General features: G+C 42.7%; 1 protein-coding gene across 1 annotated transcript in view; it reads left to right on the top strand.

Annotated features, from left to right (window-relative positions):
• The window catches only part of neurl1aa (neuralized E3 ubiquitin protein ligase 1Aa), a gene marked incomplete at both ends in the record, with an annotated part of 50748 nt that overhangs the window by 25287 nt on the left and 12872 nt on the right, over positions 1 to 12589 (top strand). Inside the window, one exon of the mRNA XM_080028998.1 lies at positions 12011 to 12321. Within this exon, the coding sequence (XP_079885124.1) occupies positions 12011 to 12321 (311 nt within the window). The remainder of the gene's footprint in view (positions 1 to 12010; positions 12322 to 12589) is intronic.

Raw genomic sequence — 12589 nt, 5'->3', positions numbered from 1 at the left:
TCTCAATGATTGGCGGCTAAATTATATAAAATGTTTTAGGTTGGATTAGATTTCAGATTTTAATTTTTTTTTAATGCCAGTTTTTCATCAAATCAGACTAAATAGCGATGCAATGTGTATTTCAAATGTAATCTGATACTAAAAGTTGTATGCTCTTGCTGGGATGTATCTGTATCTGTATGTATATATACAGTACAGGCCAAAAGTTTGGACACACCTTTTCATTCAATGCGTTTTCTTTATTTTCACGACTATTTACGTTGTAGATTCTCACTGAAGAAATCAAAACTTTGAAGGGACATATGGAATTATGTACTTAACAAAAAAGTGTGACATGACTCTTAAATAGGTCTTATATTTTAGATTCCTCAAAGTAGGCACCCTTTGCTTTTTTGACAGCGCTACAAACCCTTGGTGCTCTCTCAATGAACTTCATTAGGGAGTCACCTGAAATGGTTTAGCAAAGAATTCCACATGTGTTCATTCAAAGTTTTGATGCCTTCAGTGAGAATCTACATTGTAACTAGTCATAAAAATAAAGGAAACGCATTGAGCGTGTCCAAACTTTTGGCCTGTACTGTATATATGATATCGCCATCTGTCGTAGAAATGTGCTATTGTGTATAAAGATGACAGATGTGCTGCTAGGTTTGAAAGGAAAAGCGTCCCGGAGACTAAAGTGCTTGGGTGTTGAGAGTTAAACAATGCGTGAAGGCTTGATGGATGAAGGCACGGTCACAGCAGTACTCTTTGTTTACGTCCTTCACTACACCGGTAAGGAAGAGCGGATTTATCTTTGACAGCGTGCCATGTCCCCGTCTCAACCGTTCACAACATGTCAGTGCAAGAGTGAAGGATGCCATCACTGATTTATACGGCATGTCTACCGTGCCCAATGTACTGTAGTATTTATGACAGAGTGGCTTCTACGCCCCACATGTGCTCTGAGGATTGCCTTCACTGATTTCACACAGGTGTAGGGAATGGTGAGAAAGCACCATGTTTTTTTTCTAAGTGTCATTACAAATGCAGGACTTGGCCTGTCAGCATGTAAGCGATGCATATGTTAAAGCAACACATCTAGTCTTAAACGAGTCAGGACAAAAGTAGGGGAAAGTCAAAATCTGTTTTGGAGTTTCTTCTTGCAAGTAATATTACAGCATTCCCTTCAGAACCGCTCTCAAACTTGATTATTGCATATTAATGATATTTGGACAGTGTAGCCCTCCTGTCCCCCATGTTTGGTCATTGTCTTTTTATGTTTCTTGGCGGGGTTAACTGTAAATAGATTTGTCTTGCTCTGTGACATGTGCAATGACAAAATAGAGTTGATTCTTCTTGATTCTTATCATTTTGTCTAGTTCTGGCTCTCATGTAAATGTGATGTTAGCTCAAGTGTAAGAGCTTTTGAAATGTTAATGGATTCTAAACGTATATATATGTTTAAGTTTAGGAGGTTTCTTGGGGTACAATGCAATGTAATGAAAAACAAACAATAACTTGGAAAACTTCTGAAAATACTCCTGTGTTTTTGTTGTACTTTTGCACAGCGCCCGTGCTTTGGCTTTCTCTGTGCTCTATTCCCTGGCTTCACTCCTAGGTCTCCACTAACATGAAGTCATCTGGAACGACTATCGTTTGGGAATGTTTGTAGTGCTATCCAGCGATCAGAGAGAGAGAGAGAGAGAGAGAGACAGAGAGAGAGAAGAACCAGGGTTTGCGCACTTCAGGGAGAAACCGATTTTACTTTCAGTCAAATGATGATTTGATTATCGTGCGCACATGACTGGCACTTGTGTTTGACTTGGCAGGTCTCAGTTAATAACAGCCCCTCTATACAAAACCCTCCAACAAAAATACACGGAGCAGAAAAAGCTGGTGTAAATCTGACTCTTTTTTTTTGTTGTAATGCTCATTTAGGAAACGTGGGTGAATTCAGTGTTGTTAAAGACATCAAGCAAAGCTCATTTAGCAATGGTTGTGTTCCTTGGCTTAAATATGCTCCGGATAATTTATGATGGTTGTTTGGTCAGAGAGCTCAAAAAGGCCAAGAAGAGTAAAGTGTATTTGTATGATTTGGCATTTGGTATCAGTTTTAAATTGCTGTACCTTGGCCGGATACTTCGGTACAATCATTCCCGTCTTCAAAGAGGCCGATCAGAAGACATTAGTAAATGTCCATTTGAACGTTCACAGTATAGTGAGGAATTCAACAGGCCACTTTTTTAATGGGGGTAAACCAGAGGTAACTCTTCCAGATTGTATGCGGAGTGTCCTGTTCTTCCTCAACTATGTGTCTCTCGTGTGCTCAGAAGAAGTTATTTTACCCCCCAGTTCAATGCCTTATGTTCGGGGAAGATCCTGTGAAACATCCAACAACCAACACTGCTCGCCCTCTGAAGCAGTGCCAAGGGAATCAACACTGTATTTGCTTTACTATATGTACACACTGTTACAGTAACAACAGGACTACCAGGACTTATGAACACAGTTTAAGCAAGTGGATGACCGTATGTGTGTCAAATCCCAGACTTTACTCCAATTTGGCTCATGTTTTCTTAGTTTTGGCCATCATTCCTTTAGGTAATCAAAACATTGTATCATGATTCATGTATTCATCAAACAAACCCTGCGATGTCGTCATACGTTTTTGGACTGGTGATTATGGACATTTAGGTCATACTCAATGTTGTTTTTACATCCAAAATATGTTTAGATTTGAGCTACAATGGACAGTCGATTAATCAATTTGTCGATTTGTCAGTTGATACAAATATACATCTGTAAATATATTGATACTATATGCCTCTGTTATTTTCCAAGCCAATCATTATCTGGAAGGGGGTAGTGGGGGGGATAAAATAAAGGTCAAACGGTCCTAGCAGTGTCTTTAAATGCCATTACGCATGTGATAATCACTCCCGCTTGCCAACATTTGTTTTTCTGCATGAGTAGAGGGAGAGTGAAAAAAATCAGGCTATTTGATTGGTGGAAATCTTCCTCTTATTTTGCTTATGGACGGCTACACACTCATTGCCGTAGACTTCAGTACTGGCACACTTGCTCAAACTTACCAATGCGTCACCACAGCTTTTTGCCTACTTTAGAAACACAAATCATTTCACAGCGTATCCGTCAAAATGCGTACATGTTGGCACGTGTGAAAACTTCCTTGGCACTTAAACCAAATTCTGGTTCTGATCTTGATTAATCGAGAGAATAATCTGCAGATTAAATTGATGATGAAAATAACTGTTGGTTGCAACCCCCTAATCTAGAAAGATATGCATAAACTCTTGGTTTGTTTCCAACCTTTCTGATTGTCTGGCCGCTATGGGCTTTCATGAACCATTGCATTGGATTCTCAGCTTTAACACATTGCTGTTAGAACTGATTGAAATAATTGCCAACGATGCTAACTCAAGTTACTCAATACAACAGAGACAGAGACATGCCGTCTATCTTGCCTAGGAATTAATATTTCGCTGAATATTTGGCCTTCCTTCGTGCATGAGCGGAGAGCTAATACTAGGCAGGGCTTTAACATAAGATCCTTATGATGGAGGGTTATTAGCGCCGAGGCCCTGGCATGCTGATTGGCATGGAAGGGGGGGGGGGGGGGGGGGGTGGCACACGCACATGGCTGAATGCTGCCTATGACCTAAGGGACGGGGCTTTTTGTGACTTAGCGGGCACCGTGCCCGGGCTCTTTGTTACGGGACCATGTGTTGCCCGCGGGAGCCTGCTGCTCTTTCTGAAAAGCCCTGGGTTCAAATCTGCCCAGCTCCTCCGTCTGATCGGGGGGGAGGGGGAGGGGATTGGCCCTACGCCAGGGAATAAAGAACATCCAAAACATCTAATACAAAGATCCCCTCTGACTCCATCTCTCTCTCTCCCCCTCTACTTTTTTTCATAGCTCTCACTGTCTCTCACTCGCTTCTTAATCGGCGGTTCAGTCACCGAGCTATACACTGACTCTTTCTCCCTCAAAGGCTCTGTTATGTGTTGTCAACCCAGACTTCCTGCTTTATCTGTTACCCTATAGCAAAAACCTCCATGGAAATCCATCTCTAACCCTCTGCCCTTTGCAGCTGATCCATGGCCGAACCGTTTCCTTTACATCTTCTCTCCTATTTTGCTCTCCATCTGTTTTCCTCTCCTCTCCTTTTCAAATGGTTATATTAAACGGAGAAGCAGTGCCATGTTTAGGTAAAAAAAAATTAGATAAATCACGAGAAGTCGTAATGTTACAAGAAGAAAAAGTCATAGCTCAATAAAAACGACAATAACGTTTTAATATTACCAGAATAAAGTACTAGTTTTAGGCTGTTTGTTGTTTTAGCTGAGAAATATTGCTTTCGCCTGCATTAAAATGTGGAACATCTTCTGAAGTTAAAGCCTATTCTTTCACAAAATCAAATAAGGAAACACTTTTGGCAAATCAGCACCAGGTTATCATAAATTGCTGTTGACTGTGAATGGCACGACCCAAAACCTGTGACTAACAGTGGATGACAGGGGGTGCTGCCATTACACTGCTCTTGCCATTGTTTTGCACCTTACATTGTATTTTTTTGAATTATGTTTTTTTCCTGCTCTTAAATTATTATTAATTTCCCTTGACCTGGCCCTAATACTTGTTCATACTATAATCTCTCTCTTTCTTCACATTTGCCAACATCAGATGAACCCTTCCAGATAAAGATAAGCCCTGTAAGATGGATTGTGTTTGTGAGTAAATCCTCCTCCCTCCCTCCCTACCTCCCTCCCTCCTTTTGCAACGCTGGCTCAAACCCCTGGCACGTTTCTGTCTGCGCGGGTTGGCTAGCAAAGCCACTAAGCCAGTCTCTGCCTCCATCCACACAGCATTATCTAACCTGCTTTGTGGCTATTCCCTAATCAAATACATTTACGGTGTGAGCCAATGCCTGGTGCAGGGGGCCAAAGAGACACGCGATAGATTTGCCCCCAACTGGTGCTTAATTATACTAATAAAAAAACAGAGGAGGAGCTTGGAGCAAGCAAAATGGGTTTTCATTTTTAAAAACGTCCAATGAAAGAACTGGAACCATAACTCTCACTCTCCCCCCCATTATGTATGAATGAATGAATGAATGAATGAATGAATGAATGATTTAGTCCAACAGGTGCTACATTTGGTGAAGAATCAGGTGATGAAGCTCTCCCTTATACAACACACTCTAGGCTCACAGTGTCAGCAGCTGCATCTTCCATGGCCCCCATTACAATGTCTTCCTACATGAGAGAACACACACACACACACACACACACACACACACACACACACACACACACACACACACACACACACACACACACACACACACACACACACACACACACACACACACACACACACACACACATACACACACACACACTGTTTAATTCCCCTTCCAAAGTGCAAAATCCTGGCCTGGACCAATGGGAGAGTTGTGGATTTGAAAGGGGAGCAATAGGACAAAGAGATTGTATCAGCTAGAAAACGCAGGTGCGCCATGATTAGTGCATGGCAGCAGCTGGTAAGGTCACAAACGGACACGGATACACACACACACACACACACACGCTGTTTTTCAAAACACACAGTAAATGTTCTACAGTCCTTTCATTCCCCTTTCCTGTCCTCCAAGCTGGCAACAAGCTAAAGGAGCCAGGGGCGGATTGAGTCTTTTTGCGGTCCAAAGTGACCAGAAACATGTACTCAAGGTCCCTTGTCCCCCACCCCTCCCCCCCTTGTTCAACTCTTATTTATCCAAGAAAGAACTATATATTTGTTCAATATAAATAAGAAACACATTAGGATTTAATTCAACATTCATACATTCACATTCAACTACTGAGTGTATTATTTTTGTGCCATAGTTAATAATAATGTGATTGACCTTATTTTCTTCTGTCTTAACTCTCACTTTAGTAACACAAGACACAACGATCTAAAGTCTATATATAAATATAGTTGCAATCATGAATGAACTCAGGAATTAAGCGATGTCATGTTAGTGTGTGGATTCTTAGAAAAGTCATCATTATTAAGTCAAAAGTTTAAAAAAATAAAAATAAAAATAAAAACATCTCTACCATAACTTTATGGGGCCTCTTTGTAGATTGGGGCCCAAGGCAAGTCCTTCTCTGTTAGGAGCACTATAGTACAGCAGTGTCTCTGTCTCACCAGCCTTTGATGAATAAGGAAGCAAAAAGAATAATACAGGGCTCTCTCTCTCTCTCTCTCTCTCTCTCTCTCTCTCTCTCTCTCTCTCTCTCTCTCTCCATCTCCATTATTGGTTTGAAATGACTACTGTTAGAAAAAAAGCGAGAGAGGAAGAGGATATCAAAAGGAACATAAACCCCCCTCGGAGAAACCTTTTGAAAGTAGCTGATAGAAGACTATATATTTTAGAGGAATGGATTTTGTGTGTGTATGAATTTGTGTTCACACATCGTGCTTACACACACACACACGCACACACACACACACACACACACACACACACACACACACACACACACACACACACACACACAGCAAAATGATGTGTGGTTCTTTGAAAGCCTGCGTAGACTCCTTTCAACATAAATCCAGCCTTGTCACAGACCTCCATCCATCCCTCCTTATCCTGGATTTACCTCTCCCTCTCCCATCCTCTGTTATCCCCCTGAGACAAGTCATCCTCCTCTCCGTATGGCTCATGTTTCAGAGGTCTCACAGCAAACTCTGGCCCCATCCTAATCCAATTTAGGGATGGAATGATGGGCAGGGGAGAAACGGCCAAGCTCGAAGACGCTACACACACACACACACACACACACACACACACACACACACACACACACACACACACACACACACACACACACTCACACACACACAATTCCATTTTGGTGATGTCATTCAAGTTCCCCCGGTAACTCTGAGCGAGTGGGCATCTCAATCAGTTTGTGCTTGAGCAGTTACCAATGCCTGCTTCTCACTCTATAAGGCCAAGAGGAAAAGGCCTTTCCCCTCATCATTTGGAGAGCGACATTTTGAGGCCCAAGCCACATTAAGGTTTCTCCACCTCATTAAAATAAGCCTCCTAAAGGCCTGGGACACACATCCTGAATCTACTGCGCGTCTGCATCTGACTTTTTTTCAGCGACCGTGTTAACACACTACAGCGGCCAAACATCCAACTTCCGACACCCTGCAGCCACGCTCGACTTCACCTCAGAAGGCTCGCCTATTTTTTCGTAGAGAGGCGTCTCTCTCTCTCTCCCCCCCTCTCTCTCTCTCTCTCTCTCTCTCTCTCTCTCTCTCTCTCTCTCTCTCTCTCCCTCTCTCGCCTCTCTGCTTTAACTGATAGAGAAATACTCTGTTACTCAAATTGACTGGTGACTGTTGACAGTCATATTGACGTCATACCAGCAGCTTTTGCTGTAGTTTCACCATTTCCTGGTGTGTCCCTTTCGGTAACACCTTATAATAACTATCCGTTGTAACTCGTTAATAGATCATTAGTAAACTCTTAATTAATGATTTATTAATGATTTGTTAAGTGTGTGTTAGCAGTTTGTTAAGGATTTATAACAATGGTAGATAGTTAATAGCTTAACTGATCACGTCACGTTCAAGTCCATGGCATGCACAGTGTGTATTGAGTTTATTTAAAAATATTTGAAAATGGGGCTGCCCTCAGTTGCCCATGCACTGTGTATAGTCTATAGCCTATTTCAGCCTCGTCGGTATCTCGGATTACCTCCCAGATGAACTGATTCAATTATTAAGCTATTAACTATCTACCATTGTTATAAATCCTTAACAAACTGCTAACAAACACTTAACAAATCATTAATAATCATTAATTAAGAGTTTACTAATGATCTATTAACAAGTTACAACGAATAGTTATTATAAAGTGTTACCTCCCTTTCAATATAAAACCTCCAACAGGCGGAAATGTGAAATGTATATATATATATATATATTTAGAAAGACAGGGCTTTTAGAAGCAGCGCTGCAGCAGCTGGGATGTCGCATGTGTGGCCGCAAACGCCGAAATAGACGCAGCAGTAAGAGACGCAGACGCCCTCCAGAGGTAGACGCAGGATGTGTGTCCCGGGGCTTAAGCAAATGTCTCTCTCCATCTCTCTATGTATCTCTCTCTCTCTCTCTCGTCTCTCTGTCTGAGTAACATGGCGCTGAATTATGAACAGGGCAGATTGAGCCGTTCAATTCCAACTTCACAACCATAAGTTTTTGAAAAAGGGCTCTGTTCATTTCCACCACAGCCTTTGTCCTCTTTCAAAGTCCGGGGCGAATTGATAGCAGCAAGTAAAGTAGATGAAATCCCAGCTGGCATGCTAGTCATCTTCGGCTATAGCCTGTGGGGTTGGGCTCTCACAGTTAACAGCTGCACTGAGAAGAGAGAGGTGTTTGATTTTACAGTCTCGGGGAGTCTTGTGCCCCTGTGCAGCCATAGGCACCGTCCTCTCCATTTTATTATGTCTCTCTGGAAAAAATCAATTAGCACAATTAGATGGCTTGCAGTCCCATTACATATTATTCAGAGATGGAGGTGCTTAAGGGTTATAGCGTAGCGTTAGTTGACAGCTGACATGACTTTAAGAGTGTGTGTGTGTGTGTGTGTGTGTGTGTGTGTGTGTGTGTGTGTGTGTGTGTGTGTGTGTGTGTGTGTGTGTGTGTGTGTGTGTGTGTGTGTGTGTGTGTGTGTGTGTGTGTGTGTGTGTGTGTGTGTGTGTGTGTGTGTGTGTGTGTGTGTGTGTGTGTGTGTGTGAGGGCAGACAGACAACATTTCAGTGATCAGGCAGAAAAAGACAGACGTTACAGAAAAAGTTTGTGGTTCAGCGAAACAAGATACCGCGTAATGTCAGCCACTGTCTTTGTAGATGATAACAACACTCGGGTTATTGTCAGATGTGGTTTCAGTTCAGCTGTGGATCCTGGAATGATTGTCTGTAGGGCTGCATTTGAATACTACTTTTCCTTTACAGATTTATTTTAAAAAGATAGCATAGAACACTACTGTATTTAAATGGAACTTCTTCCCACATTATACTTGTTAATTAAAGGTCACCGATAATGCAAAATGCAATTTTCTCTGTTGGTTTTCCTAATTAATATGTGTCTCTGGTGTGACTAGAGAGACTCCCAAAGTAGGAGAAAAAACAACCATCTATTTCTCCACCTCCGCCTTTCTAAAAACCTGTGTTCAAAAACCCCATGTCCATCCCCTTATGATGTCGCAAGGGGAGAAGCCGCACCCCCTTTAAATACCAAGCTAATTTAGCACTACCTCCACCTGTGATAAGCCACACCCCCTCATCCCCATTAATCGAACCGGCAGTTAGATTCTGGGCCAATCAGATCGGGGCTGGGCTTTTTGGAAGGCGGGAAGAAACATGCTCAAAACACTTTTTCAGGAAGTATAATGCTTGCTTTTCATCGGTGCTTGGGTCCCGTTCAGCTGCGGGAGGTTCATCATACTAGGCTTTAGCTGGTGTGTTACAGTCAATGGTGGGCAGCCTGTCTGTACCACAGAGGCCCTGGTAATTGAAGCTAAGAGGTTTATCTGGGGGTCAGGCCCTCAGGTCCACCGGTCTGATAGAAGCTGACCAGGGCTGGACACACTCCCCAGTGACACTCCATTCTCCACCAACCACCCCCACCATTTTGTTTTGTCTCAATTGCTCTCCTCAACCTATTGCTTTCACAGAGGAGGGTCTTTCAGTATCTTCATAGTTCCTCGTGTGTGTGTGTGTGTGTGTGTGTGTGTGTGTGTGTGTGTGTGTGTGTGTGTGTGTGTGTGTGTGTGTGTCTGTTTATTTTCTCCATCTCTCGTTCCCTCTGTCCTCCGTCTGTCCCACAAATACACATGTGCATGCATCACCCACACACACCCCAGACAGCCCACCCATACAGCCCACTACAGAGGAACAGGGCTCTCACTCAGGACGCCAGGCTAATTATACCACTACCAGACGGACAGAATGGGAGGGGAGAGGAGAGGAGGGGGACACATTTAGAGGTGACACGCTGTCCAGTCGTATGTGTGTGTGTGTGTGTGTGTGTGTGTGTGTGCGTGCGTGCGAGCGAGAAATGCATCGGCTGATATTAATGGCTGTGTGTCGAGTGATACTGTACTATGGATTGCAAGGAATGTAAGCAAGCATCACACCCACCCACTCACTCACTCACTCACTCACTCACTCACTCACTCACTCACTCACTCACTCACTCACTCACTCACTCACATGCACATCCACCTCCACACATGCATACGGTTGTGTTTTAGGAGAATAGTTTCTTCTTGCTTGCTGACACCTTACAGGCATTTTCTTTTGATAAACTCACTGACTCAGCGCTGTGCAGATAAAGGAGCAAGCGACTGCCTTCTTTCATTTATTTTTCTTTAAACACACTTCCTGACAGTCTCATTTGCTGCGGCGTCTTGTAATTAGAAAAAGCCTTCATTGCACTCAACTCGTCCCACTGAAGTTAATTTGCTTTCTCTGTTTTTTTATCATTATCTTGCTTGTCAGAGTGGCTGCAGATTCAGCCATTTCTAAGAAACCGTAAGCCCACACTTGGGATTCAGCTGACTGCAAAAACCCCCATGGCCACAGGCCTCGGCGCAAATTGCTAATCAAAGGAAAACACTATTAGAGATGCGCTATGTAATGTTGGGTGCGTCAGAGAAGAAGTGAACATTTTGTTGTTGACTGAATGAACAGACTTTCTTCCCAGTAAAATTAGATCCCTGGAACACTATTCAAAGTTGAAATGGTAGTTGCTTTCACTGTTGTTGTTTACAACAGCAGGGCCCACAGTTTAGCTCCAGCTGCCTCTAAAATAATTTAGTTTTCGATTTGTGGTAATAGTATTATTGAATACTAAGAATAACATATGTCAAAATTTGTTTCGTCAACTAACTGCGGGCTCTGCAAATGTAAACAAACCCCCCTCCCCTGAAACTGTATAGTGCACCTTTAATTCCTCGGGAAACCTGGTCTTTAATATTACAAACCAGATGTCCAAAGTTGGGTGTCTCAATAAGCTTTTACAAAACTCTGATTGAAAATAAATGTTCGTTAACATGATAAAACATAGTAAGAAAAAAAACATCTTTTCTATTCAGTTTGACAGGACTGCGTGGGCATGGCCGTATCAAATGGCCTCCATGGCAGCAGTCCTTGTTTTTTATAAAACGTCCGGGCAGAGAACTACCGTGATTGGTTCAAAAATACCCATTGTGTAAGAACCACCGCCCGCCTACCTACTTCCATTCAATTTTCATTTCCCTTCAGTAGTCAGTCTGGGTCCGTTGCATCTTCACGGGATTTCTCCTGCAGATGTTTTGCCTGTCCAATCAGCGAACAGAGTGAGTGGCTGAGAACAATGACATGGCAGCGTTTGTCAATTGAGCGATTCCAGACCTTATGTACAAATGAAATGAAGTACAATGGTCTGGTAGGACCAGGCTAAAGAACCAGAGCATAGCCTGCCTCATCTTAACATAATTGTGTGTGAACTTTATCAAATTCAAATGACAATACCTTTTAATTTAGATCTACAAATATGCCCTTACTCTTTTCAGATGCTTACTATCATGCAACCAACTCCCCCACAATGACATAGTTAGAAAGGGTTTTGTGGATTTGGTGTTTACAGTGGCTTGGACTATACTGCCTTAATATGTACATCCAGTTGGTTGCATATTGCACATTGTAAATATTTTTCATCACATTGCACATTTCAATTGAACTGATCTACTTTTTACTTTCTATGTTATACTGTTCTATATTGCACAGAACATTCCTTTGCACTACTTAGTATTTAGACTTAATCTTATGTAAATAAATGTTGTTGATGTTTCTCTTGTTTATCTTATTTAACTCTATATTTTTTTTTATTCTATCGTTCCAACTGCACTGTGGGCCAGAGATGAACGCCATTTGGATCCTGATGTATGTCTTGTCTTTTTCTCCCCAGACAGTGAGATTGTTCCTGCGGACATCCTTCGCCCGCGCTCCTTCACTACCGGGCGCTCCTCGTCTCTGCGGCGTGAGGCAGACGACTCTCGCCTGTCCGTCTCATTGTGCGACCTGAACCTGCAGCAGGAGGACGGGCGGCCGGGACACACGCACACCCCCCACAGACACACACTGCACCTGGCCACAGCCTCCTCGTCCTCGGCCTGCCCCATCCCACAGAACTCCCTCAACTCCCAGCAGTCCTCTCTGCTGCCCTCCTCCCTGGAGAGCGACCTGCACTTCCACCAGCTGCGCGGCGCACACATCAAGGTATGTTAAGGACACTGTTGATGGTGAACAGTGTATAACATGTTTTTACTTATAGATTGAAATTGTGAAACTTTCCCAGTTAATTACTTAAAACGATTAGAAGATATTAATGTCCAGAGTTGATGTCAGTCTGATAATGGCCGTTAAAGATGGCTTCATAGGAGAGCTACACAGATGCAAAAAGACAAGGTGTATAGTCAAATGTATATTTTGCAGCTTTGATTAATACTAGTTTGAAAGAAGAAGACACGTTATGGAAGCAAAGTTT

The sequence above is a fragment of the Ammodytes marinus genome (assembly GCF_949987685.1).
Source record: "Ammodytes marinus genome assembly, chromosome: 6".
NCBI lineage: Eukaryota > Metazoa > Chordata > Actinopteri > Uranoscopiformes > Ammodytidae > Ammodytes > Ammodytes marinus.
Note: the sequence above shows the minus strand (reverse complement) of the source record. Positions and strands in the feature narration are given on the sequence as shown.